The 25,332-nt window shown below is 45.8% G+C and overlaps 1 protein-coding gene across 5 annotated transcripts in view; it reads right to left on the minus strand.

Annotated features, from left to right (window-relative positions):
- Window positions 1–25,332, minus strand: part of FBLN2 (fibulin 2) — a 737,488-nt gene that overhangs the window by 71,273 nt on the left and 640,883 nt on the right. For all 5 annotated transcript variants that reach the window (XM_069206615.1, XM_069206613.1, XM_069206614.1 and 2 more), the window contains 2 exons: window positions 19,509–19,646; window positions 6,991–7,134 (listed from right to left, as the gene is read on the minus strand). In XM_069206615.1, coding sequence (XP_069062716.1) covers window positions 6,991–7,134; window positions 19,509–19,646 — 282 coding nt within the window. The remainder of the gene's footprint in view (window positions 1–6,990; window positions 7,135–19,508; window positions 19,647–25,332) is intronic.

Below are 25,332 nucleotides of genomic sequence, written 5' to 3' on the forward strand. Positions count from 1 at the left end.
TCGTCAAAGACAATGTTTGCTTACTTGTACTTTTCTGTCAGGTGTTGCATAAGCTACTCAATCTCATCCTAAGATTGGTGGCTATGTCCTAGGGAATACGGGCAAAAAATGATTCCTCTATTTTGTTGGGAGTAGAGTCTCTAGTGAAACACAAACCTTAGCTTGTTCTTTTGCTGGTTGCTCCTCATTTGTGTCTGCTACCTTCTTCCCTACTTTGAGATATAACAAGAGACAATGATAGTACTTCCTACTGTAAAAAGTTCAACTGTTCATCCTACCATGTGCCATCTCCGTCATGTGTTCCATCTCCTATTGAGTCTTCTATACTTACTCATTAAAAAAAATCATCATCATCCTGCAGCGCCTTTTGTGCTTCTGGTGTTGCCTGGTAGAGGCTCCCTAATCTCCCCCTGCGGCAATATCTTCAATGGGACATGTGTCTTAGAAGGCATTATGTAGGATTTCAGGGTATCATCAAACTACTTCTTCTTTTCTACTGGTGCTGCCATTTTGGCCTCCAGTTGGAGCTACTTTCTCTTGACATCAAAAGCACATTCCAATAAATCTTAATGAAATAGATGACTTGTACAATGTTTGTAAATTGTGATAGATATGCCCATGGTTTGACTCCGAAGCTGAATCAGTTGGACTTCCTCAGGACAGAAAATAATTACAAGCTGCTAACAAATTTCGCAAGTAGAAACATTTAACTATCAGATGATCCTCAAAAGGTGCTATAACTTGGCTTGGAATCTAATTTATAGATGAAAACTTTAAAATATACTGCCTTTGTTGCTGTGCCAGGCTAGTGGTTACATATAACTTCACATACATCTCACTCTCACATTCTTGCACTTGTACACTGTGCTGTTAAACTTCCTCATTATTGCCACCATCACCATTTATTCATGTTTAAAATGAAACAATTGTCTCCTGAGCGCAGATTTTTTGGGTATGCTACTTATGTTTCCATATAAGGGCCTCCATCATGATTTTTTGGATCATGGGTGTGATGCATGTTCATTAGCCAGATTCTTTTAGGATAAGTGGGACATTAGGAGTTCAATCATGAATCATTGCATAAAAGTCTCTGCCAGGATTTAAATCAAAGCCTCCGTCAGTACTCCAGTACAATGCAGTACACTTCCTGTGGTGCAGTTTAAAGGTAACTCAACCACTCCCGCAAATTACCATTTCCAATACATTCAATATCTTAAGTGACAATATTCAATTTATTTACTTACTTTTTATTAGGTTCAAAACTCAAAACTCGAAACTCTTTGCGTGAATGTATTTTATCAAGGAAAGAATCATTGTTATTGACACTAAAATAATCTACAATCTGCTTTCAGTTTAGATTAATTTCCTTAGAGAAACAAAAATACTCTGGGAAGATGTGGAGATTTATAAACAGGATGCCTCAAGTTCACCAGCGAACGTGTTCAGTTAAAACCAAGGGAGCACATAGACAGCCATTATGAGTGGAAAGATGATATTCCAAAGACCATCGTGTGAAAGTATAATTTGTAGAGTAAAACGTTAGTTTGTGGAAGAAACTCTGGAGTTTGTGGTCTTTGTAGCTTCAGGGAAATATGTATTCTTAGCCCATTAAGCTGTTAATAATGTTTTGCTTTGAATATTGGAGTGGATTTATGAGGTTATTTTTATGAACATCTTATTTTGGAATGGGAAGCACTTACAGATTCTTATTTCTTTGAAATACAATTGGCCAAGTTGTTATATTGTCTGCTTTATTTTCCTTTAGCTCAATGAGAGTGCAAAAAACTATGGCAACTGTGGCACTCTGCAAATTAACAGACGTTTTGACTAAGATGCTGGTTTTGAGAGCAACTATGTACTACTACATACTACTCTGTACCTTTCATTGAGCCACGAGATTCAGAACTGCTCCTTCAATCTCTTCGAAAAAAGGCAATTATGGGGACACTGTTAGACTCTGAGCTTTTGTTTGCCCCTCATGTTAATAAAGCAGTTAAGTGCAACGACATCTAGTTCACCCAACTCTGAAAAATTCAAATGTTACTCCAAACTGATGACAGAATACAGCTGACACTGGAACAACTGGAGTATTGTAACATCATGTACATTGACGTCCTCAAAAACCTCATTGCCAGGCCACAAAAAAACACAAAATCAGGCAGCCAGAATGTGTCAAATTCTGCTTAACATGACCACAGCAGACCAGCTCTGAATATACTTCACTGACTCTTTGCTCACACAAGGATAACATTCAACTATGTCACATTCAGAAGGCATACTGTAAACAGGCCCAGATTATTTACCAAAACTTGCACCTAGCTACTCTCCAACCACAAACCTCCATTAAGCATCCGCTCTTTTAATTACCCAACAGTCCTTTATAGAGAATGAACCATGGCCACTGATTCCTGGTTGTTTATGAACTCAAATTGGAACCCCCTCAGCTTTCATCTGAGCTCTGAACCAAATCACTAGCTGTTGAGGAAATCTTTGAAATCTGTGCTATGTAGTCTTGTCTTTAACTGCACTATAGTTGAACTCAGGAGCTTCAACTTAAGGACATTGGCAAAGTTTCAATCTCAACCGATCAGACTGTATTTAACCCCCTGCTACTATTGTTGTCACCATGTATTATTCTCTGCATTCTAAGTTAACCAAACTGCTACACACAATGCTTTACTAACCTTCAATATTAATACATGAACTATACCAACTGAATGGCAAGTAAGAACAAGAATACAGCTAGCTTGTGGCCCAATGAGTTCACTTTAGTACTCTGAGGATAAACAATCAAAACTGGAACCCTAGGGAGTCAGGGGGATATGCTATGAGGATAAGGATCAGCACTGGTGTTGTATAGACATGCTAAACATTACAAGGAGCTATTTGCTGGCCAATACCACATAAAAGTAGCATGCACAGCAGAGCATTTTATGCATAATGACAAAACAATAAATAGTTTGCTTGAATCCAGAAACACAACCAGTATGCGCCTGCCCCATGAAAAATCAAAAGCATTATATGAAGGTAATCTATGCAAAAAGGAAAGAAGATAAAGCTTTGACTTTGTCTACTGTAGTGATTGATTATCCATGACAGACTGCTCTGGTAATAGAATACCATTGCCCGAGTACTGTAAGTGACTAGTGGTAAGATTACTACATCATTTTCTTAAATTTATGGAGTCTGAAACGTGCATATCATGACCTCTAGCTCTTTATACGCTAACACCTAATGTAGAAAAGATTTGTCATCACGAAAAGAAAATACACCTATAGTGTAAGGGGGCAGATACACTGATCCTCTTTCTCATATTTATCAATTATCTTTGATTTCCAGCAGACCAACAGGGTTATAAAACAAGAAGTTCATGGGCTCATGTAAGAAAAAACAACCATCTCAAAACTAACAATATTTGCCCTGCTTGCTTCGTAAAAATAACTAATTTAATTTCAGGTTAGATAATATTCAGGCAGAGAAGGAGAATTGTGAAATATTTGTTCATACGTTTCTCCATTAAAAGTGAATGCCAGGGTCACCTTTGGAATGGAATGTGTATTGCAATACGTAGCAACAGGTGAGCTGAAAGGAATGCCTCCAGTTCAATTTAGGAAGGATGCTGTTCATCCATTGGACCTTTAAGTGTTAACTACAATCAACAAAAAGAAAAATGTATTCCACGAGAATACCGGGCCCAAATCAGACTGTTTTTCCTCATTCTGGTGGAAATAAGGACCAAATCCACACACTTTTACCTCCTGCTTGAAATGTGTGTGGGGACTAATATTAAGGCTGCAAGCAGCTGCCTTCAGTTGCCACAAGACTCCAGGCCAGATATTTCTGATCCTAGGATTACCTCATCTGGTATGTCTGGACCTCGTAATTCCGGATACACAAGGCTTCTCCGAATGACCTGGAGATGTATTCCCTCTTGGGATACCACAGTTGTAATAATAGCCTTGGTGTTGTGAATGAATCTTGAAGAGGCAAGGACCTTTTTTGCTGTTGCCCTTGAAGATGTGTAATGCACACATAAAAAAGAGACATTACCTTGGTTTGCAATATGAAGTCAACTCTGAAACTCCAAAATGCATGTCCACACTTTTGGGAATTTGTCACAAATGCTATTGTTTATGTAAAACTGAGCTACTGGTGGTGGATACACAAAGAACAAGCTGCCACTACATGCAACAACAATACAATGGCTATAAGACACCTGGAAATAAAGGGCCTCACTCCCTAAAGGTTTTTGTGGGTTCTCGCTCAAAGGAACTTAACCGAAAACATAGCGTCAATTTACTAACCATTGATAAGGCCCGCAGGTGAGGTGCTAAATTCAATTCCATTGTGTCGTCCCAGGGCCCATGCAAACTTGTAAAACAGAGTCCACATATACAGAGAAAGACTGATATTTTGATTGCATAGGGGCTTTCAATGTAAAAATAATGTTTGTGATATTTAAGATAGATGTTTTGCAACTGGCATCAAGGAGTAAACAGAAGAAAGAAGTGCTATTGCTAGTGCTATTGAGGCTGCTTGAATGACTTATTGATTATATATGTTTAATTTTCATGTTCTATTGGTGTACCCCCACAATATGGAAGATTTAATATCGACATACACTATCAATATATCATGAGGAAGTAAAAATCGAGTTAATGATACATTTATACCACCCTGTGTATGCTTGCCTAGGTACAATGTTGGTAGTTGATATTGTGAAGTCAATATATTTGAAGGTCGCTATCACTAAACTTTTAATATTGTAATGTACAAACAACTGTGCTCTGTACTGAGTAATAAGAATTTATAGTCTGAAACCACTCCTTGTGCATTATAGAATAAAATACGTTTGGCAAGCACATTGTACTTTAAATTCACAGAGAAAACCAGTTTTTATTGACTTATTAGGATAGTCTTGCAGAATAAAGCTAGTGGGAAAAAACGAGCCTTTATTCACAAACAACCATAATAAACCGAATGACTGCAGAAAATGGTGCACTCCCAAGCTCTAAATCCTGACTACTTTTACTGAGCTAATTTTGAGAAAAGCTAAACAATCTTCTCAGAAGTTTATACAGCACACTCCCAAGAATAAGATGCAACCCTCAAAAGCTTGTGGTTCATGCAAGCTTGAATATGTACTAACTCTGTTGAGGCGCTAGAGATTACAGACAGCTCCGTTTGACGGAGAAGAGCAAGGGGGGCTCCTCCGCTATGGTGTTGCCCCCACCAGCAGAAGGAGCTGCAAACCTTAAAACTAAACGATAATAAATGATGTTCATTATTGTTTTATTTTTAAAGGGGCGGGCCATGGAGGTGACGAGCAGTGAGGGAAGTGCACAGAGCACTCCCCTCAGTATGCATGTATGTTTGGCTGGCCGCATAGGGCCAGCCAAGCACATATGCGCACATAGCTCTCTCCAACCCGGCACTGTGTTGCCACAAAGTCAGGGTCACTGCTTAGAACTATGACTATGATGCACACTTTATGATTAGATTGAAATATTCTTCCTAACCACAACACACATTCAGCTTTTACATCATTTGTTCTCTGTCTCCAACAAATATAACAATAGACCGAAAGAAACTTCTTGTAGCTTGTTAGTTCTAAAATAGAAGTGGTGAATTTATCATACTTTGCTAGATATATGGACACAGGAGATTTTGCTAAAAGCAGTGGGTCGTTATCTTGACTAGTCCAGTGTAATGCAGAACGTTGGTTCCTTCAGATCCTGGATCACTGACTATCCTGCTTGTAACAGAGACTTTCTTAGGCACCTAACCCATTTTGGTACAACTGGCGTGATGTTGAGGAAATTTTCTCTTAGTTTAATAATGAAGGAAAAGCCCTTATTGGTTATTGAAGGAACGGCCATCTTTGAGGCAGCACTCCGGCATGGTATCAGTACACCATTCCTCTGATCAACAGTGCAGTCTGAAAGATCTCAAATAACATAACACAATGTAGTGATTTAACTAAGAATCAATTAATCAGCACTTTTTTATTATATACTAGTTAATGGAGTGTAGATCTCACTGCAACCACAGATCAGTGTTTTTTATCAAACTAAGCAGAAACATCAGTAGTAGATGGGGAAAGGTGGTAGGGAAGTTACATGGTCAGGAAGTAGGAATTGAACAGATGCATCAGAGCGGTGGGGAATGGCAGACACTGTATGCACAGCATCTGCAATGTGACCCAGCAATGCATGAGCACGTTACTCACAAAGATTGCATTTATGACAGGTTTTATGGTCGCAGGACAGAGGTATTAGGGTATTTGTAGGATTTCCCGACAGTGGTCTCCTTGTTTCCAAGCTACAGAAAACATCTTTCAGGATATTAGAGTTTACGAAGCTGTACCTCAACATATAAAAAGCTGGAACCATCATCTTAAAAAGCCCGTGCAAGAGCTATCAGACATCCATTTCAGATTGGCTACTACTGGAACACACCGGTGGTTTAACACAAAATGAGGAGGGCCCCCTGCAGAATGTGATGAGAGCTCGTAAATTGCCCATTTCATAGATATGAATTGAGTTATGGCTGAAAGGGGTCCCCCTGGAGGACTGGGAGTCCCTAAATGGTCGGGGGTCCCCTTCGGTAGCAGGGGCTGCAGGGGCCTGCGTTACCCCCCTAGAACACGCATAGTTCACCATTAGTGAACTGACGTCTGGAACTCCAGCTTAACAAAGAGAAAGACACAGCGTAATTCTTAAAAAACACCCTTCCCTCCAAAACCAACGAAAGTGCAATACATTAAAAGTTATCAAAAGTAACATTACATGGCCATTCACCCTTCCCCGGATGCTTCACGTGATATTTGACGTAGATACCATCACCGGAAGTGACGGATTTAGGGATTCACAATTATGGAGCAACTGTTGTTCTTTGTGTTGTTCTGACGTTACAGCCGTGCCGCTATTTGATGTCCTAATCAATTCATACATAAAAACCGCTTTATTATGACAAAGTGATTTTGCTCACCAATGCACCTGGAGCCATCCTCGCTCGAATGATAGCCTCGGCTGCACGTTAGAAGGTTCCTCTGACAGGTGTAGGAGCCCACTGTGTTTATGCAGTTGAATCCAACTTTGCACGGCTCAGGAAGAGAGGTGCATTCATTAACATCTGCGGAATGAAACACATCCGATGACTCTAGCAGGCAGTCAATAGAACAGCTACATTTAATTAATTGCTTCGAACAATTTGATTTACGTGGAAAGCTCTATGTATTGTTGTGTTAGATTGTATAACAACAAGATATGGGAGTCACATTCATTCTCTTGTGAATAAGGATATTTTAAACGGTGGTGCTTTGATAATGAAGGCGCAATTAAGGATTGATTTTTATCGGTCAACAAAACGACTGATGATAAATAAAGACGTACACGAGGAATAACGAAAGACCAAAAGAAAATGTGTGTACATGATTATGAAGAAAATATTAGAATAAATAGAACTCCCAGCGAAATCCTCGTTATTAAAATGTTAATATGCAAGGCAAAATGATTGCTGGCTAAGTGGGAGACTGCGCAGGGCCATTGGCATCAATTAACTCAAAGAACAGGAATCTTTAACTAATTAGTCAGCATTTCTGTTTATAGAGCAAAAAGGGACAGTTCGTTAAACGCAGTGCTCCATTAACCCCTTTGCTGCCAGGGATTTCCCCCCTCCTGTGCCAAGCCTTTTTTGGCTATTTGAGATTGTTCGCACTTAGGCCCCCATAACCTTTTGTCCACATAAGCTATCCGCGCCAAATTTGCGTCCTTTTTTTCAACAGCCTGGAGATTCTAAAGGTACTTGGAGTTTGTGGGTTCCCCTGATGGGGACCAAGAAATTAGCCAAAATTTGGAGTTTGGGGGAAAAATGAGAAAAAAGTGCTGCAGAAGAAAGTGTCTGGTTATTTTCCTGCAAATGGCATCAAGGAAGAGTTTGTAGTGCTAAAACCACCATCTTCCCAGCTTTCAGGAACAGGCAGACTAGAATCAGACATTCACATTTTTCAACACAGTTTTGGCATTTTACTGGGACATACCCCATTTTTCCTATTTTTTGTGCTTTCATCCTTCTTCCAGTTAGCGACATATATGGGTCTGAAAACAATGGTGGACCCGGAACACTACCTCCCTTGTGTGGGTGCCCAAAGTGTTAGCCTAAACACATTTTACAAATTGCGCTTAGCAACTCGCTGTGATAGCCCCAAAATCGCTACAAGATTTTAGGCCTTTCCCTGTTGCAGGCACTTGACCCACCCACACAAGTGAGGTATCATTTTACTCGGGAGACTGAGGGGAATTCTGTGTGTTAGGACATTTGTGCTGACCCAGTGATCCCTGTCAGAAATGTGAGAAAAACTTCTGTTTGTAGCTAAAATTGAGGTTTGCTGTGTTCAGAGAGCCCCGACTGGATCCTGGGCCCCTTCCGGGCCCTGGGGCAGGCACTCCCTTCATCCAGCCTGCCGTACCCTGAGCGGCCCAGACCTGGGAGTATGCCGGGCCCGGGGAGGCTTCCCCTTCCGGTTCGAGGTCAGGGGCTCTGTTCGGGTCCTGGGGTGGGAGCCCCCATCCTGGTTTTTGTCCTCTGGCCCCGATGCAGGGCTCCTGGGGAGCTTTTACAACCTTGTGACCCAGCTATCTGGTTGCTTTGACAACTCGGGTCCTCTGGTCATGCTCTTTGCGTTCCTATGGCATGTCCAGATGGCCAGGCTTCCCCGGTTGTCCCGATGAGGGCCCATTTGCTTCCTAAAGTCCACCCAGGGCTCCAGGAGGTCAGTTTGTTATCGCCGATGGTCCCCTCCGTCCCTCAGTGCACACGGAGTAGAAGAAAGGGTGGTAGCCTTCCTCCAGATTACTAGGGACATGCTACTCCAGACCCCCTTGAGGTCCAGTGGTTCTGGGACTGGGCACCGCAAGAGCCTGGGCCGTCCTGCCCTGGGGGCCCAGGTGTGTGGCCACACTGCAGCCCTATCCAATGGGTCTCTACTTTAAACCTGGCTTCTCACAGAGCAAACTGATGTCCCAGAGCCTAGGATGGGTGCTCCCTTCCTCCAGCCTACCGTACCCTGGAGGGCCATGGAGTACACTGGGCCAAGGGAGGCTTCCTCTGCTGGTTTGGGCTCAGGGGCTCTGGAAATGGGAAACCCTTGTCTGAGCTTTGTCCTCTGCCGTGCTGGGTGGCAAATAGCCTTGGACGGGGTCCTGCAGGCCCTGTGAGGGCTTTTTAGGTGTGTAAAGAAGCCTCAGGGCCCTGGTCAGAGGTTGGTTGCCCCCCCCCCCTTGTAACACAATGTCAGCTGGGGCTTAGAGAACCCAGGCTGCAGAGTCCCCTGCAGGGACGAGTGCAGTCTCCTTTTGTTAAGGCACAATGCAACCAGTTGACTGTTCTCTGAGCACCGCCATCTGGTCTCTCTGAGAACCCAGGGAATCTGATTGCACTCTGTGCATTTCTCAGTCATGTCAATGAAGAATGCAGCTAGCCGCGAGAATTAGTGTGAATTGCAGGACACTGATCATTAACACTTCGAATGCACCTTCCGGCCCCGGGTTTCTCCCGGGGCTACGCCTGTCGGAGGGTTGCTTGATTGTCAATTGCCCTGGGGCTTTCCCAGGGCTTGGCTGGGGCTCTACTCCCTTTGACTCCCCTTCCAAGGTCAGACCCCCCTGATTTCCTGCAGCAGGATCCCACTACTGGGCCTGTCATGGGGGTATCTGCCGGTGCACCTAGCCTTGCCATCCTGCCTTGGCGGAGTGTGGGCAGGGACCGGTCTGCCCTGGGCACATCCTGTGGCGCCTGGCTGCATGCTGCGTGTGGTTGTCTGTGGTGTCCCACGGCTGCCTATGCATACTGTCTTGGGTGCGCACCTCTGTGGCTGGTACCCCGGGGGGGGGGTGGGTCATCTTCTGGCCCCAGGAAAAAAGGTGTAAAGGTGTGCTGCTATGTCCCCCTGTCCCTTGCAGCCCAGGGGATGGTGGTCCTGGCTTCCCCCACTGCTTTGGCATCTGACTACGACCTCAGATCAGGTGTGGCAACCTTCTGAATTTAAGCAAATGTGGACATCGTCCTTAGTGCACTGCATGTTCGTTGGGCACCACGTGCTAAATCACTTGTAAATTACCTGATTCTGGGTCAAGGTTTCTTAAGTAGCAGAGCAGCTACCTTGCAGCGATCTATTGGAAGTAATCCTCTGAGCCAAGCTTTTGTCTCCGTCTGTCGGTTCCCGTGTCCCCCCACCACCACACCTGCGGGGGTGGTGGTCCCTCTGCTGCCAGGCTGGTGGGGAGGGAGGGGATGCCGGCCATTTGGAGGCTGCCTCCCCCACATGCCATCTGGCACGGGGGCCTCCCCCTTCCCCACCTGTGCCACAGGGCCCATGGATGGGGGCACCGATCCCTTGCAAGTCAGTAGGGCGACCATATGGTCAGGGTGGGAATCCCTGGCCCACACAAGTCGCTGGGAGGCAAGCTGCCCTGGGAAGGAGCCTCTCAGAGTGCACGGCCGCTCTTGTCTTTGCTGTGGTGTTTGCCATGCTGCCTGGGTCACTCTGGCCGCTGGGTCATCCCAGGCCATCTAGTCACCGAGTCGTCCTGGGCCATCTTGTCGCTGGGATAGCCGACCAGATGGCCTGCCGTCTGGGTGGCCAGCTGGCTGGCGGGCGGGTCACCGGGTAACTCAAACCTTTGTCTCCACCCAGGGTTCTGTAAGCCACCACTTCATGGGGGCTTAATAGTCAAGGAAAATGAGCAGGCCAGTGGGGAGAGGGTGTGGGGCTGTTCGGGCTAAAGCCTCCTGGTCTCCCCTTGATGGGCTCCAGGAAGGTGGAAGGCACCCGCCCAAAGGAGGAACCCTGAGCCCACGGTATGATGAAGGCAGTCACTACACAGGGCAGGGTGACTTTTGTGCTCTCCCACCAGGTTAATCCCTAGAGCAGTGTCTAGCCCTGCATGAAGGCATAGCATCCCCCCTTCCCACCTGGTGCCGAGCTGGAAGAGGAGCCCGTGAGAGCTCTGAGAAGCCCTCAGCAGGGGATGTAACCATTATGACCTAGGCACAGAAGGTGTTAAGGGGACAAAGTACTTCTTCTACACAGGGCTATAGAGCTGCAAGTCGGGTAAGATTCCAGGGTTTCCCCTTGGATGGAAGTGAACAAAAAAAAACACTTTACATGGCCCAAAAAGGTACCTAAACCCCTTAACAGTATCAGTTCCTGAACATTCAGTGCCTCTCTAGCCTCCCAACACCTTTTTTAGTGATATGTTCATCATTTTGAGTTTTTCTGGTTCAAGTGGACAAAGTCACTCCTTCTACCCAGGCCTATGGTGCTCCAAGTCAGGTAAGATTTCAGGTTTTTCCCTTAGATGGAAGTGAATAAAAAACATGACACATGGTCCAAAAGGTATACAAACTCCTTCCCAATGCCGGTTCTTAGCCTTCAGTGCCTCTGGCCCATTTCTACCCTCCGACACCTGTTTTAGTGATATTTTCAACATTTTGAGTGTTTGAGGTTCAAGGAGACAGATTCACTCCTTCTACCCAGGGTTATGGAGCTCAGAGTATGGTAAGAATTCCAGTGTTTCCCTTGGATGGAGGTGAACAAAAAAAAAAAAAAAACACACACATCAAGTAGTCCAAAAGATACACAAAATAATTCCCAGTGTCAGTTCTGAGTCTTCAGTGCCCCTGGCTGGGTCTGCCTTGGCTGGGTCTGGAAGCTATGACTGAGCCTGGTTGGGTGGGGAAGCCATGACCGGGCACCGGTTGAGAGGTCCGGCTGGCCGTGGGTGGAAGCCTCACTCCAGTCTGCCAATCCGCAAATGTAAATCAACCATTTACAAGTGCTTCTAGGTAAGTAAACCTTGTGGGATCCACACGAAACACACCACATATTATTCCCTTAGTGACTAGTTTCCAAAAAGATGTGATGGCAAAGTGTTCGATAAGGGGAGAGTATGTATGGACAGTAAAAAGCAAAGATAAACACCAAAACCTTATTGCACACCCACCCACTAGTCCATCTCAGGCATTCTAGTTGGATTTGGCATGAAGATAAGTAAATGGTTAAAAAAAAAAACTTTATTCACCAATGACTTTATGAAATAAAATCCCTAAATATAATTGATAAATCAACCATTTACAAGTGCTTTTAGGTAAGTAAACCTTGTGAGAGCCATGCAAAACACACCACATATTATTCCCTGCTCTGATGATGTGGGTGCGCCATGTGCACGTCGATGTAATCAGATCGCCGGGGGAGGGCAAGGGTGGCGGCGGAAGGTATTCCATTGTCATCCACGGTGGGGGCCTGTGGGTGGGTGGCCACGGGAGGAGCACTAGTGACATACCTCCAGCTGACGTCTCTGGGAAGATAGTTTGAGAATATCCCAGCTGATCCTCGGCTTTTTCCTGCTCACACTAACTTGAGCAGTATGATCCAGAACGAGCAGAAAAAATGTTTGAAAGTGTAATAGGGATGTTCATGAAGAGGTATAAAAATTGTGGAATATTACCATTTTTAAAATCGCCACTGTGCCGGCCAAGGGCAGAGGTTGTTTATTCCAAAAGTCTTTCTGTGACTGTAATTTTTCTCAGGCTGGGCTACAGTTGAGGTGAATAAAATTGTTTCTCTGTCCCTGTGAAGTGTAATGCACAGGTGCCTTACTTAGTCTGCCATCCATCATATGGGGTAGTCTAAATCCATTTGTAGACGGGACTTCATGAGGGGGAAGAGCTCAGATTTGTACCACTTAATCTTAATACTGGAGTATCTGCTGAACCTGATAATTTCAGAGACTATGGGGCCTATGTTTGCCACTGGGTTCCTCATGCATAATAATATACCATCAGCATAAAGAGACCGCAGGAGCCAGCCTGCTTGGAAACTGAGACCCTTATGCAAGTGTCTCCTATAACAGCAGTACCAGTAGATCCATAGTGAGGACAAACAGCAGGGGTGATAGAGGACACCCCTGGCAAGTACCCCTATAGATATGGATGTGTTCGGAGGTGAGACCGTTCATTTGCACCCTGCATATAAGAGTTGTGCTAGTTATGGTGAATCCACATGGTACTCCCACTTAAGTCAGTATTTCCATGAGAAGTTGCTATTCTAGGGAGCCAAATGCCTTCTCAGGATCAAGGAGTACAACCATAGCTTCTAGTTTGGGATTCATCTGATTGACCACTGCGTAAACCATGCGAAGGGTAACAGCTGTTGATCTGTGGGGTATGAAAGTAGACTGTGCTGTGGAAATCAGAGATCCATGAGAACGGACAATCTGGAGGCTTTCACCTAGACAAGTATTTTGTAATCCATGTTTATCAGTGACAATGGCCCATATGAGGTGCACACAGTGGAACCCTTGCCAGGCTTCGGCAGATCCCCTTCTCGAGGACCTTAGGGTAGACCTCAAGAAGACAAGGGGCCAGTATGTGTCTGTAGGTCCTGTAGAATTCTCCTCTCAGTTCTTCTCTGTCGTGTTCCTTGCAGCCAGGTAGAGTCTCAATGGCCACTAGTATCTCATTGTTGGTAATAAGGCAGGTTAGTAACTCACAGTGGGAATTATCCAGCCACAGAAATGCAATGTCACTGGGGTAAGCTTGTATGGCCCCTGTGGTCACCATGGAGTGTGAGGTGTAGAGATGGCTGTAGTAATGAACAAACTTCTATTGATCTCTTCATTGGTACCTATTATCATGCCCTCTAAAATCAGAAGTTGAGCAACATGATTTCAGTGTAGGTCCCCCTTAAAAGGGACACCAGCATCCTTGCTGCTCTCTCCCCCTCCTTGTATTGTCTGGCTTGTGCATATCTACCTATATATTATGTTTTCCTTTCCACTAAATCTCTATAGGTTTGTAAAAGGCAGTGACAGGCCAGAAGGATTGCAGCACCAGTCTTGTATATTGTGTTGTGTTGCCTAGCACTCCCCACTGTTTCGAAAAGGGTCCACCACGGGAATAGACTTTAAAGGAATCTCATAATAGTGCTTGAGACGATACAGACTCCTTGTTGAGACGTAAATATCCTAAAATTTCCTCCCACAACTCAGAGTAAAAGACCATGATATGTAGGGCATCACTTGGAAATTGCCACTGTGGCCGGTAAAGTCTGGAGCACAACAGCTTTAGAGTGAGTTTGACTGGGGAATGATCAGAGAGAGTACCTGGCAAATGGAATAGCTCATTGACCCAGGGTGTAGCAGTCTTTCAGACAAGCCAGTAATCAATACAGGTTTGTGACCCGTGAGGGGTGGTATGAAATGTGTGTTGTGCCTACTGCTGTGCTGCAAGCACTACATCTCTAAAAGGCAAAACGTGTCCAGGATGTCAGTTAAGACTCCTGGTGAGTGAGGTTTTGCTGTGCTTCTTGTACCTAAGCAATCATATGTTGTGTCTAGGACCAGATTCAGCAACCCCCCCAGAAGTAAATGGATCTCTTGTAAGCAGTCTGTCTTTGCACCAAGGTACTCTAGGTAAGTGATCATTTGTTTACCCTTCTGCAGATTGTTAATACCGTGTACATTCCATGTTAGGAAGGTTACGTTTCAAGAGCAGTCAGGAGACACTGCAACCCTGCTGTCAATGCTCTGATGGTTAATTGGGCTGTGGTGCAGAGTGTAGTATGAGACAGATGATCTAGGGAACATAAATCTAGAATGACAACCCTCCCTCAACCCCCAATACCACCCTCCCACACTGAGCATCCCTATAATCAATGGTGCCCATCCCAACAGTATCCAACTAGAAGCAGCAGTGGTACATATGCTCTCCTAACATTCCCCCATAATTAAAACAAGTGCATTGATGTGGAGTGTACAAAAGTGCAGCGGGGGCTTAGAAACATAGCCAATAGCAGACGGGGGAGTAAGCAGTGGCTGCAAGACCCCGCTGTCTACATCTAACTGTGGGTGCAGAAAAGGCCATGATCCAGGTGGGAATAATAATCCAAAGAAGGCATACAAGTGATTATTCCAAACCCTCGTTGGACAAAGGTCTGTTGGACTGATGATATGGCGCTACAGGTTTGAGGTGCTTCTTCAAGAACCAGCGCGCATCAGCATAGTTGGAGAATACATGGGATTTCCCCTCTTTGTAGTGTTTTAGGTGAGCAGGATATAGCATTCCAAAGTGGATTCCCCTGTCAAGAGCAGCATTTTGATGTCAGCGAACTTCCTACAGGCCGCCTGAAGAGCTTGGATGAAATTTGGGAAAATGGATAGCTCTGTTTCCTGATATTGTAAGGGTCTTTGTTGTCCGGCTAGAAACAGGAGAGTATCACGGTCTGGGAAACTCAACAGGTGGGTGATTGGGGGTTGCGATGAAGCCCCAGGGGGAGGATGAGGACCAAAGGACTGGTGAGCTCTACTGACCAGGTACATCTCTGAAAAGCTGAGAACACAAACTTGACAAAGGCATCCGGGCATCACAGGTTCATGGTTTCTACTATTGCTGTGATGCCTATTCTATTATGATGTGATCTTGCCTCCAAGCCCTCGCTGTTAGCCATGGCAGTGGCAAGTTGCTTTTCTATCTCAACTATTCTGTCTATGTTGGTAGTGACGTCAACCATGAAGTCTAAGATGTGGCATTTCACAACGTCAAGCCTAGCATTGTGTCTGTCTAGGCGTTCTGTGAGTCGTCAAGCCTAGTGGACATAGGCCCTCATTCTGACCCTGGCGGTAGAGAACCGCCAGGGCCAACGGGGGCGGGAGCACCGCCGACAGGCCGGCGGTGCTCCCTTGGGCATTCTGACCGCGGCGCTTTGGCCGCGGTCAGAACGGGAAAACCGGCGGTCTCCCGCCGGTTTTCCCCTGCCCGTAAGAATCCTCCAAGGCGGCGCAGCTTGCTGCGCCGCCGAGGGGATTCTGACAATCCCTACCGCCATCCTGTTCCTGGCGGCTCACCCGCCAGGAACAGGATGGCGGTAGGGATTGTCGTGGGGCCCCTGGGGGCCCCTGCAGTGCCCATACCAATGGCATGGGCACTGCAGGGGCCCCCGTAAGAGGGCCCCGCTAGTATTTCACTGTCTGCGTAGCAGACAGTGAAATACGCGACGGGTGCAGTAGCACCCGTCGCACCTTCCCACTCCGCCGGCTCGATTACGAGCCGGCATCCTCGTGGGAAGGGAGTTTTTCCCTGGGCTGGCGGGCGGTCTTTTGGAGACCGCCCGCCAGCCCAGGGAAAAACTCATAATACCCTCCGCGGTCTTCTGACCGCGGAGCGGTATAATGGAGGGCGGCATCCTGGCGGGCGGCCTCCGCCGCCCGCCAGGGTCATAATGAGGCCCATAGAGTCTATTTTTGCATCTGTAGGCTGGAGAGTGGAATTGAGCTCCAATAGTATGGGATCTGCCCCATATGATGTTTTGCATGGCAGGTTACTCAGTGTACCATCCTCGGAATCCGAGAGCCCAAATATCTTCCACGCTGCCTTGTGAGAATCAAAATGTAACTGTGCTCTATGGGGTCTCCTTCTCTCATGATGACCGGCAACCAGGAGCGATGGTCCATTCAGGAGTTGCAATAGAAAGGGGCCCACTGGCATGCACTGTTGCTCACTCTGCAATTTGTTGCAAAACAACAGTTATAGGGATTCTGAATGCACAGCGAGAACAATTCTGAGTGTTACAGAGGGGGTTTCCGCACAGGGGCCAACACGAAGCCACATTAAAGTCTCCACAGTGGTAGGTTCATTGTGCTCTCCTGGTTATATTAAAGGCTGCTCCTGTTCTTGGCTCGGGGTCCACAGTCACCTCCGCCCAGCACAGTTTGTATATCATCTGTGCCGAAGTGCCCAGGAAGACCACATGCTGTGGGTGTCCTGCCCCTGGCCCAGCATGGGGCAGGCTACAGTGAAGTGCGCAAGGGGTGGGGACAGCCAGGGCCGTCAAAAGCAGATCTTTGATCCTCCAGCTCAGCAGGGGACCCACCGATGCGCCTCAGTCTCGCTTGTACCCCCTGTCACCACTGGGCCTCCAAGGCCTACTGCGTTGTATTCACGGTCCCGAGGTGTACTCGACAGCACACAATGAAATTGCCCAGCCATGGGATCAGTTGATGTCAGCCCCCCCAAGGGACATTCTGATCACTTTTTCCCCCCAGTGGGCAACATGTAATGCCCCCGCTCCTAGTATAGGAGTGGCTCTGGTAGCAGGGGCAGCTCCTCTGCAATGGTGCAAGAGTCACCCCACCTGGCCAAGAGGCAGGAGACAAAAAATAAAATGATAATTACACTATTGTTTTATCTTTCATCTGCTGGCTCAGCCAGCAATATAGGAAGGGGCGGGGCTTAGCCACAGGAGGTGGAAGGTGGGAGAGAGGAGGAGGGGAGAGTGCACCTAAGTGTCCTAATGTGTCTTTGCCTGGCAACTTAGGTTTCTCCAGCCCGTTTAACAACTGGGCTGGAGAAACTGCACAGACCCCAGGGCTGTGTCTGAGTGGCAGTCACTGCCGCTCAGTCCAATCCTGGCGCTGCTTTCTTGATAGGTTTTAAATGAAAGCAGCACCTGGATTGTGGGGGTGAGGGGGCTGTGCTGGTGCCCAGTGAATGCTGGGACACCAGAAGAGGAGTGAGGCGGCCAGAGGCAGCAGGAATCGGCAGGAACGGCGAAAAAGGTACGTTAAAAAAAAAATAATAATCATTTATTTGTTTTCTCCTGTCCTCATCGTCCCCTTCCACGCCCCTCCTGTTGACATTTGTGGTGGCCACCGCTGTCTGATAACAGAGCTTCATCTAGGCAGCCATTTTGGTTCCCGGCGTGGCAACGCCCCCTAACTTTGCTCTCCGATGATGTTCTTCATTGACGTATCTATTTTTACTATGACAAATGTGTATGCTGCGTAGCAGAGAATGAGCCCTAACATGTTTTCTGTGTTTGTACATACATTGCACATTTAGGATTCCAAATAATCATTTATGCACTAGGATAGTTCACCTTGAGTAAAAATAGAAGTAGATAAATTCTGGTAGGTTAAAGGAAGAGATTGGTAAATTGTTTTCAAATAACGCTTTGCTATTCTCTAAAGCTTCAAGCCGTCATTCAGGCTGGAAAATGATGAACAAGAATCTAGAATGGGCAAGTCAGTGGCACTTGGCAAATGATGTGGGTGGGACAGGAGTGAAGCATTTGTTGAGTATGAAAAAAAACGTAAGTATTGTTCTTTTGTGCCCAGCTGCCATGCTGTCCTTGTCTGAAAGAACTTCATCACTGAAAGTGGGCTGCTATTGCCAAAAATATTGTGGGAGAGGTTTCTTAACATTGTACACCTGTATCCTCATTTGTACAAAAAACCTCACTCATCCTCTCACACACACGTCACAAAAGGTTATGGGCCCTGAGCTCATCACGACTCCCTCTTTAGGCATTAGAAGACCATAGCAGGGTGGTGTGAAAAATATGGCTGGAGAAGGAAAATCATACATGGATTATCAAGAAAACGTAATTACCAGCATAATAGGTGCCCCAGCTCAACACATCACTGCCGCCCCTAACGGCCTAAGAGTAGCTCTTTGCGACCTGACTCCTTTAAATTGTGCAGGGAACACAAAGACAATGACATCTCCTCGTTGGGAAGGTCTCTATTGCCACCTGGTTAAATTTCCAGCAAAAATGGATATTTGTGGGCTTGGTAGTTGGGATTAAGGGGCGCTCCTAAGTACCCCAGTATACATGCCCTCAGATGTCCGATGCTAAGTGTAACTCCATTTTTTAAATTTCTGTTTGCTTATTTATGGTGTCTTAGAAACTTTCAAGAAGTCACAGAGCAGGCGTGTTCAACTCAATCTTTTGTTCTGAGGCTGAACTTAAACATGCATTTGTAAAGCACACGATCTCTCTTCTTCGGACAGCACAGAATAGCAGTTTTTTATTGTTACCCACCTTAACATTTTATCGACCTTAGAAGGATAAATGGCTGAGTGGACCTGCTGAGAACTGATCCTTTAGTCATGAAATTTCAAACAGATTTCTGAAGTAGCTGCATTTGGCTACTGAGCCACCAGATCGAGTTCATTACAATGAACGCCACAGGGTTGAATAAAAACAGACACTTCACTGCAGGTAGATTTTCTCACTAGCTTGAGCTTCTAACAGTGAAACTGCTATTGCTAGCTCGCGTATCCATAAAGAAAGTGCTGGTGTTGAGAATAAAGTGCAGGTGCTGAGCACAGGCAAACACCAGATCAAATTAAGCTCTACTCCCCTCCCTCTACGCTCATGTGTTGTAAATGACATACACACTGTTGGTCCCGTCAACTTCAATGTCAATGTTAATACACAAGACATGCATGTTTAAGTGTCTCTTTAAGCTTTCCTTGCTTTCTGAAGCAAGGCGTGTGCCACATAAAAACTCTAAATAAACGGTCAAAATGAAATTAGAATCCCTTGGTTTCACCTAAATACTCTATTATTATGCCAACATATGCCCCATCAGATGAAGTCCTTTTTCCAAACAGCACATGGACTAAGTTATCCATGTTCTCAGGAGGAGGGGAGCTGTGATGCTTACCAACGCAGTTACCGGCCGGGTCCTGTATGAATCCGTCACGGCATCGCTGCTTCAGTTCACAATAAAAGGATCCCTTTGTATTCTGACAAACAGAGGTTACCTTGCAGTCGTGAGTGCCACGCTCACACTCGTCAATATCTAAAGAGAAGAGCGAAAGAAAACAATTAGTCCTCAATTTTGGATAGTGCCTGAAAATTGTACTCATGTCGGTTGAGCTATAGGAACTTGTGAAAATAACTGTTTTATTTACAAAGCTGTCTAAAGAGCATCAGAGCAATGTACCAGAATAAGTAATAAACAAGAAAAGTACAATGCATGTTTAGAGCAATGGCAATTAGTGGGTATGTTACCATTAAGAAATAATAATTCATTATTTTTTTATTACAAAACAGTAACAGTAATATGGAACTAATATTGTTACATCAAATTGATGTAATAAGAATCTGCGAGTGTTTCGGTAACCATGTGAATCACAAGCTCCCAATAAGGTTATGAAGTAGCTGGATACATGATGGGGATGGGAGGGTTGGGGGGCACACGTTAAGAGACGAGAAGAGCTTAACGACCCATACTGGATGGAGCTTGTGTCATATGCTAATATATTTACCTTTTTATTACCTACCAGATCTGCCCTGGAAAATCTGGAGAATATAGGGGAGGAGGGAGAGTTTACCAGTGGAGTGAGATTACGTCAATTCTTTATTTGTAAATTAATTGCACAACCATCATTACCGGCCTTGCATCATGTGCCAGACTCATGTAGCTGTACTAGATGAAGTGTCTGCTGAGAAGGATGTTTAGCATTACATCGGGCACAGTAACCAGGGGTGGTAGATACCAACTGTTTGTTGAAAAGATGGGATCAGGTCACAAAACTGCTGAAGAGAACAGGGTTCGGCAGTAGGGAGCTGTGAGTAATTCATCCAGGACTGAACACTAAAGTCAAGTGAGATGACAAGGGAAAGGAGAACCTAGGTGATGCACTTGAATCAGAAATAATCATGAACACATAGTACAGACACATTTCTGTTGGGATTTTCACCTTGTGAAATGATTATCAATGGATCCTCTTTGTTAGATAAGCTTTAAACAAAAGGAATTTAAAGTTTTTCATGAGTACCATTGTGGAAGAACGAGCAATGGAATGTTGATAAGAGGGATTCCCAAATTCTTGTGAGTTCTTCGGCCAAAGCTTGTCTGAATGTTTGATGCCTCTTGAAAAATGGGGTCATCAAACAGAGCTTTACAAGCCTCCGGATTCAGACAGATGGTAAGTTACATGCATGGTAAACACCTTGGAGAGCTTCGGTGAATGGCTTACGACTCAAACAGGTGCTCTTGAAAAAGCAGTCAGGATCAAGTTGAAGCCAGCTGAGAGTGATCAGAACCAGAGAGTTAGGTGGTAGCAGGGAGCGTCTGAAAATAAATAGACCTGTACATATTGTAATGAGGGGTTGCAACCTTGAGGGGCATTGTTTTTAGATGAGCTGTAACTCAGACATCATAGGAAAGTTTTGGTACTTAAACACACTTAGATAGTAAGATTCTGGGTAATGCACCTCATGTCCTTCAGAGCTGAGTAAAACTGACCCTCAACTCAACTCAACCTGGATTCATAAAGCACGACTAATCCCCCAAGAGGATATCCAGGTGCTGCGTTCTTGTTGGGCTCAGTCGAAAAGCCATGTCTTCAGTCCTTTTCTGAATTCTTGTTGAGAAGATGCTGTTCGGAGGTGGAGGGGGAGGTTGTTGGCAGGTCTTGGCAGGGAGGTAGGAAAACGATTGTCCTCCACTGTAGCTGTGGGAATGTGTGCGAGGGAAGTGGAGCACAGGTGTCTGAAGGGTTGGTGGAAGTTCAGGCAGTGGTTGATGTATGCTGGTCCTAGTTCATGGAGGGCCCTGTAGGTCTGTGTAAGCATCTTGAAGTGGCATATTTTGTGGATGGGAAGCCAGTGGAGGTTCCTGAGGTTGGGGGTGATATGGGTCCATTTGGAGAGGTCAAGGATGAGTTTAGCGGCTGTGTTTTGAATAGTCTGGAGTCTCTTTAGGAGTTGGGTGGTGATTCCTGCGTACAGCATGTTGCCATAGTACAGGTAACTAGGGCTTGAGTGACAGTTTTCCTGGTGTTGACGGGGAGCTATCAGAAGGTCATTCAGAGCAAGCGGAGGGTGTGGAAGCAGGTGAAGGAGACTGTGTTGATCTGGTATATCGTGGTGAGTTTGCTGTCCAAGATGATGCTGAGATTGCGGGTGCGGTCTGTGGGTATGGGTCATAGTTTAGAAATCCACCAGGTGTCGTTCCATGAAGAGGTGTTGTTCCCAAGCATCAGCACTTTGATCTTGTCCATATTGAGCTTCAGGCAGTTTATCTTCATCCAGTTGGTGACACTCATCATGCAGTTGGATAAGATGGACCTCGTGGTGGTGGGGTCTTCTGAAAGCTAGAGGATGAACTGGGTATTGTTTGCGTAGGAAATGATGTTGAGGCCATGGGTTCTGATTATGTTGGCTAGGGGCATCATGTAAGTATTGAACAGAGTGGGGGTGAGTGATGACCCTTGAAGGATGCTGCAGATGGTGCTCTTGGCTTCCGAGGTGAAGGGTGGTAGACGGATTCTCTGGGTTCGTCCTGTGAGGAATAATGTAATCATTTTGAGGGCGTCTCCTTGGATCCCAATGTGGTGGAGTAGCTTGATGAGTGTGTGGTGTGATACAGTGTTGCATGCAGCTGAGAGGTCGAGGAGGACCAGAGCCACTCTCTCTCCCTGGTCAAGTACAGTTCTGATATTGTCAATGGCGGTGATCAGGGCGGTATCCGTGCTGTGGTTTGCAGAGATGCCGGAAGAGGTGTCAAGCAGGTTGTTCCTCTCCAGGTGTTCATTGAATTGGCAGTTGATAGCCTTCTTGAGGACATAGGCGGGGAAGGGGAGCAGCAAGATGGAGCGGGTGCTTTTTAGGTCAGTGGGGTCAGCCGAGAGTTTTTTGAGAAGAGGTTTGACCTCTGTGTGCTTCCATCCTTTGGGGGAAGGTGGCTATGGTGATGGATGCATGGAGAATGGCAGTGAGTTCTCCACTGATTTCCTTGCCCCTGAGGTTGAAGAAGTGGGTGGGAGATCTGTGGGGGCTCCAGAGTGAATGGATTTGTAGTGATTGTGATGTCCTGTCGTGGTGAGCTGCTCCCAAGCAGTGAGTCGAGTGGTTGTAGGTGTCGCCTTTCATGTAAGGAGGTTGTAGAGGTCATAGGCTGAAGAACGAAGTTACTGTATATGGCGGATATCTTGCTATGGAAGTGGTCTGCAGTGAGTTGCAAAGTTCCCAGGAAGGGGAGATTGTGTTCCCTGTGGTTCTGTGCATTCAAACTCTTTGACGATGCTGAAAAAAGTTCCTTGCTGTGGATGGAACTTTATTGAATTTGGTGTGCCAGGGCACTTCTTTTACTGTCTTTTAGGTGTTGGTGGTATAGGTTGGGGGCTGATTTGAAGTTGGCTCGATCTGTAGGATCTTTGCTGGTGGGCCATCTTCTCACTAGCCTTTTACAGTTGTGCTTCACAGTCCTGAGTTCTGGTGTATACCAGATGGCTTGCTTGGTGGATCTGCTGGTCCTGGCTGGCTTGATGGGAGCAACTCTGGGGGCACAGTTTGTAATCCAGGTACGGAAATTCTAGATGGCTTTTTCGAGGTTGACGGCGGATTCGAGCTGGGTGGTGTTGAGGACTTCTGCCCATTGGGTCTAGGTTACTTTGTTCCAGTTGTGGTTGGAGGAGATGGGGGCCTGGAGGTGAGGCACAGGGGTCCTGTGATGGTGAAGTGGACGATGGCATGATCGGTCTAGGTGAGTTTCGTGACATGATTGTATTTGACTCTGTTGCTGGCCCTGAAGATTGTGTTCAGGGTGTGTCCTACCATATGTGTTGGGTCGGTGACTAATTGGGTGAGGCCAGTGTTCCTCATGCTTTCTAGGAGGTTGGTGGAGTTTGCATCTTCGGGGTCATCAAGGTGGAAGTTGAGGTTGACAAGGAAGATGTAGCATTTGGAATCAATGGCGAGTGAGGTGATGAATTTGCAGAAACCAGGGCATGGTCCTGGAGGCTGTAGATGAATATGCCTCTGATGGTCATTTTGCTCTTGGTATGGATTTGGAAGTCAAGGTGCTCCATGGTCAGTGTGGTGTCGTCTTCAATGGTGGCGCAGTGGATGGCTTCTTTGTGGATGATGGTGATGCCTCCTCTGTGTTTGTTGGGGTGGTCTCCGTGTATCATTCTGTAGCCACTGGGCATCAGAGTGGCAATGTCAGGGGAGGAGGAGGGGTTGATCCAGGTCTCTGTAATTAAGATAACATCAGGGTGAGAGTAATGATGATGTCCATATTTAGGTGGTGTGTTTGCAGTGCAATCATGGTTGAACAGGAGACTGTGGAGTGGTTCTGGCGGTGGTTGTGGTTGGTGCGGTGACTGTAGCATGGGTTTCCGTGGGGGTGGAAGGTCCTGAGCTGCAGGTGAAATGGTAGTGGTGGCAGGAAAACAGTCATACCATTCATTGAGACGCGATGCAGTAGTTTTAGTTGCAGTGGCTGGGGTCCAGGGCTGAGAGCTCTTCGGCGGGGTATCTGTGGGTGGTTAGAGGATCAGGGTTCACGGCGCTGGGCATAGTCCAGGTACAGACGGACTTGCCTTTGGTGTACCTTTGCCACACCAGCGGTGTGCCTGCTGCATGTGTCTGCTGTGCGGCCAAGCTGCAACCTCCATTATGTACATCCTGGCGGCAGGAGGTTGCAAGAAGAAAAACTGTGGGAAGCAGTGGGTGGCGCGAGATAAAAAAGACAATAACACAAGGAATCAGGCAAAACCCCTGCTATTATTGGCAATTCAGATCACGATTCATGCTATATCAAAATATCACTGCTAATACTGAAACTGGAAGCAGCTATACTCATATTAACTTTGACTTCAGATATCACCATGATGGATGCAACAGGCAATACATAAGTAAACAACACAACCACGGTACTGTATCTGTTTGAGTCTTTCTTTGTCCAGTGTTCCAGTGCTGTGAATGGAAGCAATTAAACCCATGGACTAAGCATAAGATAGTAGCTGATCTGTAAATTACTAGGAATAATGCTACATGACGTAACTTGCTTTAATGAATATATTTTGATAAGTGTCCAATCTGATGCACGATATATCCCAATACCTGCTTTAGATCTCTTCTCAGAATTCATCTGCACCACACATCCCGTCCAAAATTCCCCCTCGAGACTAAAAAGCCAAGTGCACGTGGGACCTTTAGTACGATAGTAGTGGAAGAGCAGAACTACTTTCACTACTTGGAGTAGGCATTCATGCACATGTTCCATGTGACAGCTTAACTTCCCTTTCCCAAGATCAACTGACGCGGAGCACATTCCACGAAGGTACCGGTTTAGTATTAGAAATGTGCTTCTTAGGGATCACATTAGAACACTGTTTATAATCAAGGAGCGGCTCATGTATTGTTTTGGTGGCACGAAGTGTGTTTCCATGAGAACTAGTGCTCGTTTGTTGTGGTTGGTGTTTCCTGCTCATTTCCAGCAATTGTGATCAATATTAAATCGGAGGTCCTGTCTGCACGTTCCTTTGCTTTTGTGTTACCAGCTAAAATCTGAAAGTGTTCCCTGTCACCACGTAGTAAATAACAAAGTACATTCCTCTTAGGAATAAATACAGCTTCCCCTCTGGTGCACGTAATATGGAAAGCAAAAAACACACATACATTTTTTTAGAAACAAGAAAAACGCTCAGAGGGAAATGTGAGAGTTTAGAAAAGGCCGGATTATGAAGGAAATG

The sequence above is a fragment of the Pleurodeles waltl genome, chromosome 9 (genome assembly GCF_031143425.1).
Source record: "Pleurodeles waltl isolate 20211129_DDA chromosome 9, aPleWal1.hap1.20221129, whole genome shotgun sequence".
NCBI lineage: Eukaryota > Metazoa > Chordata > Amphibia > Caudata > Salamandridae > Pleurodeles > Pleurodeles waltl.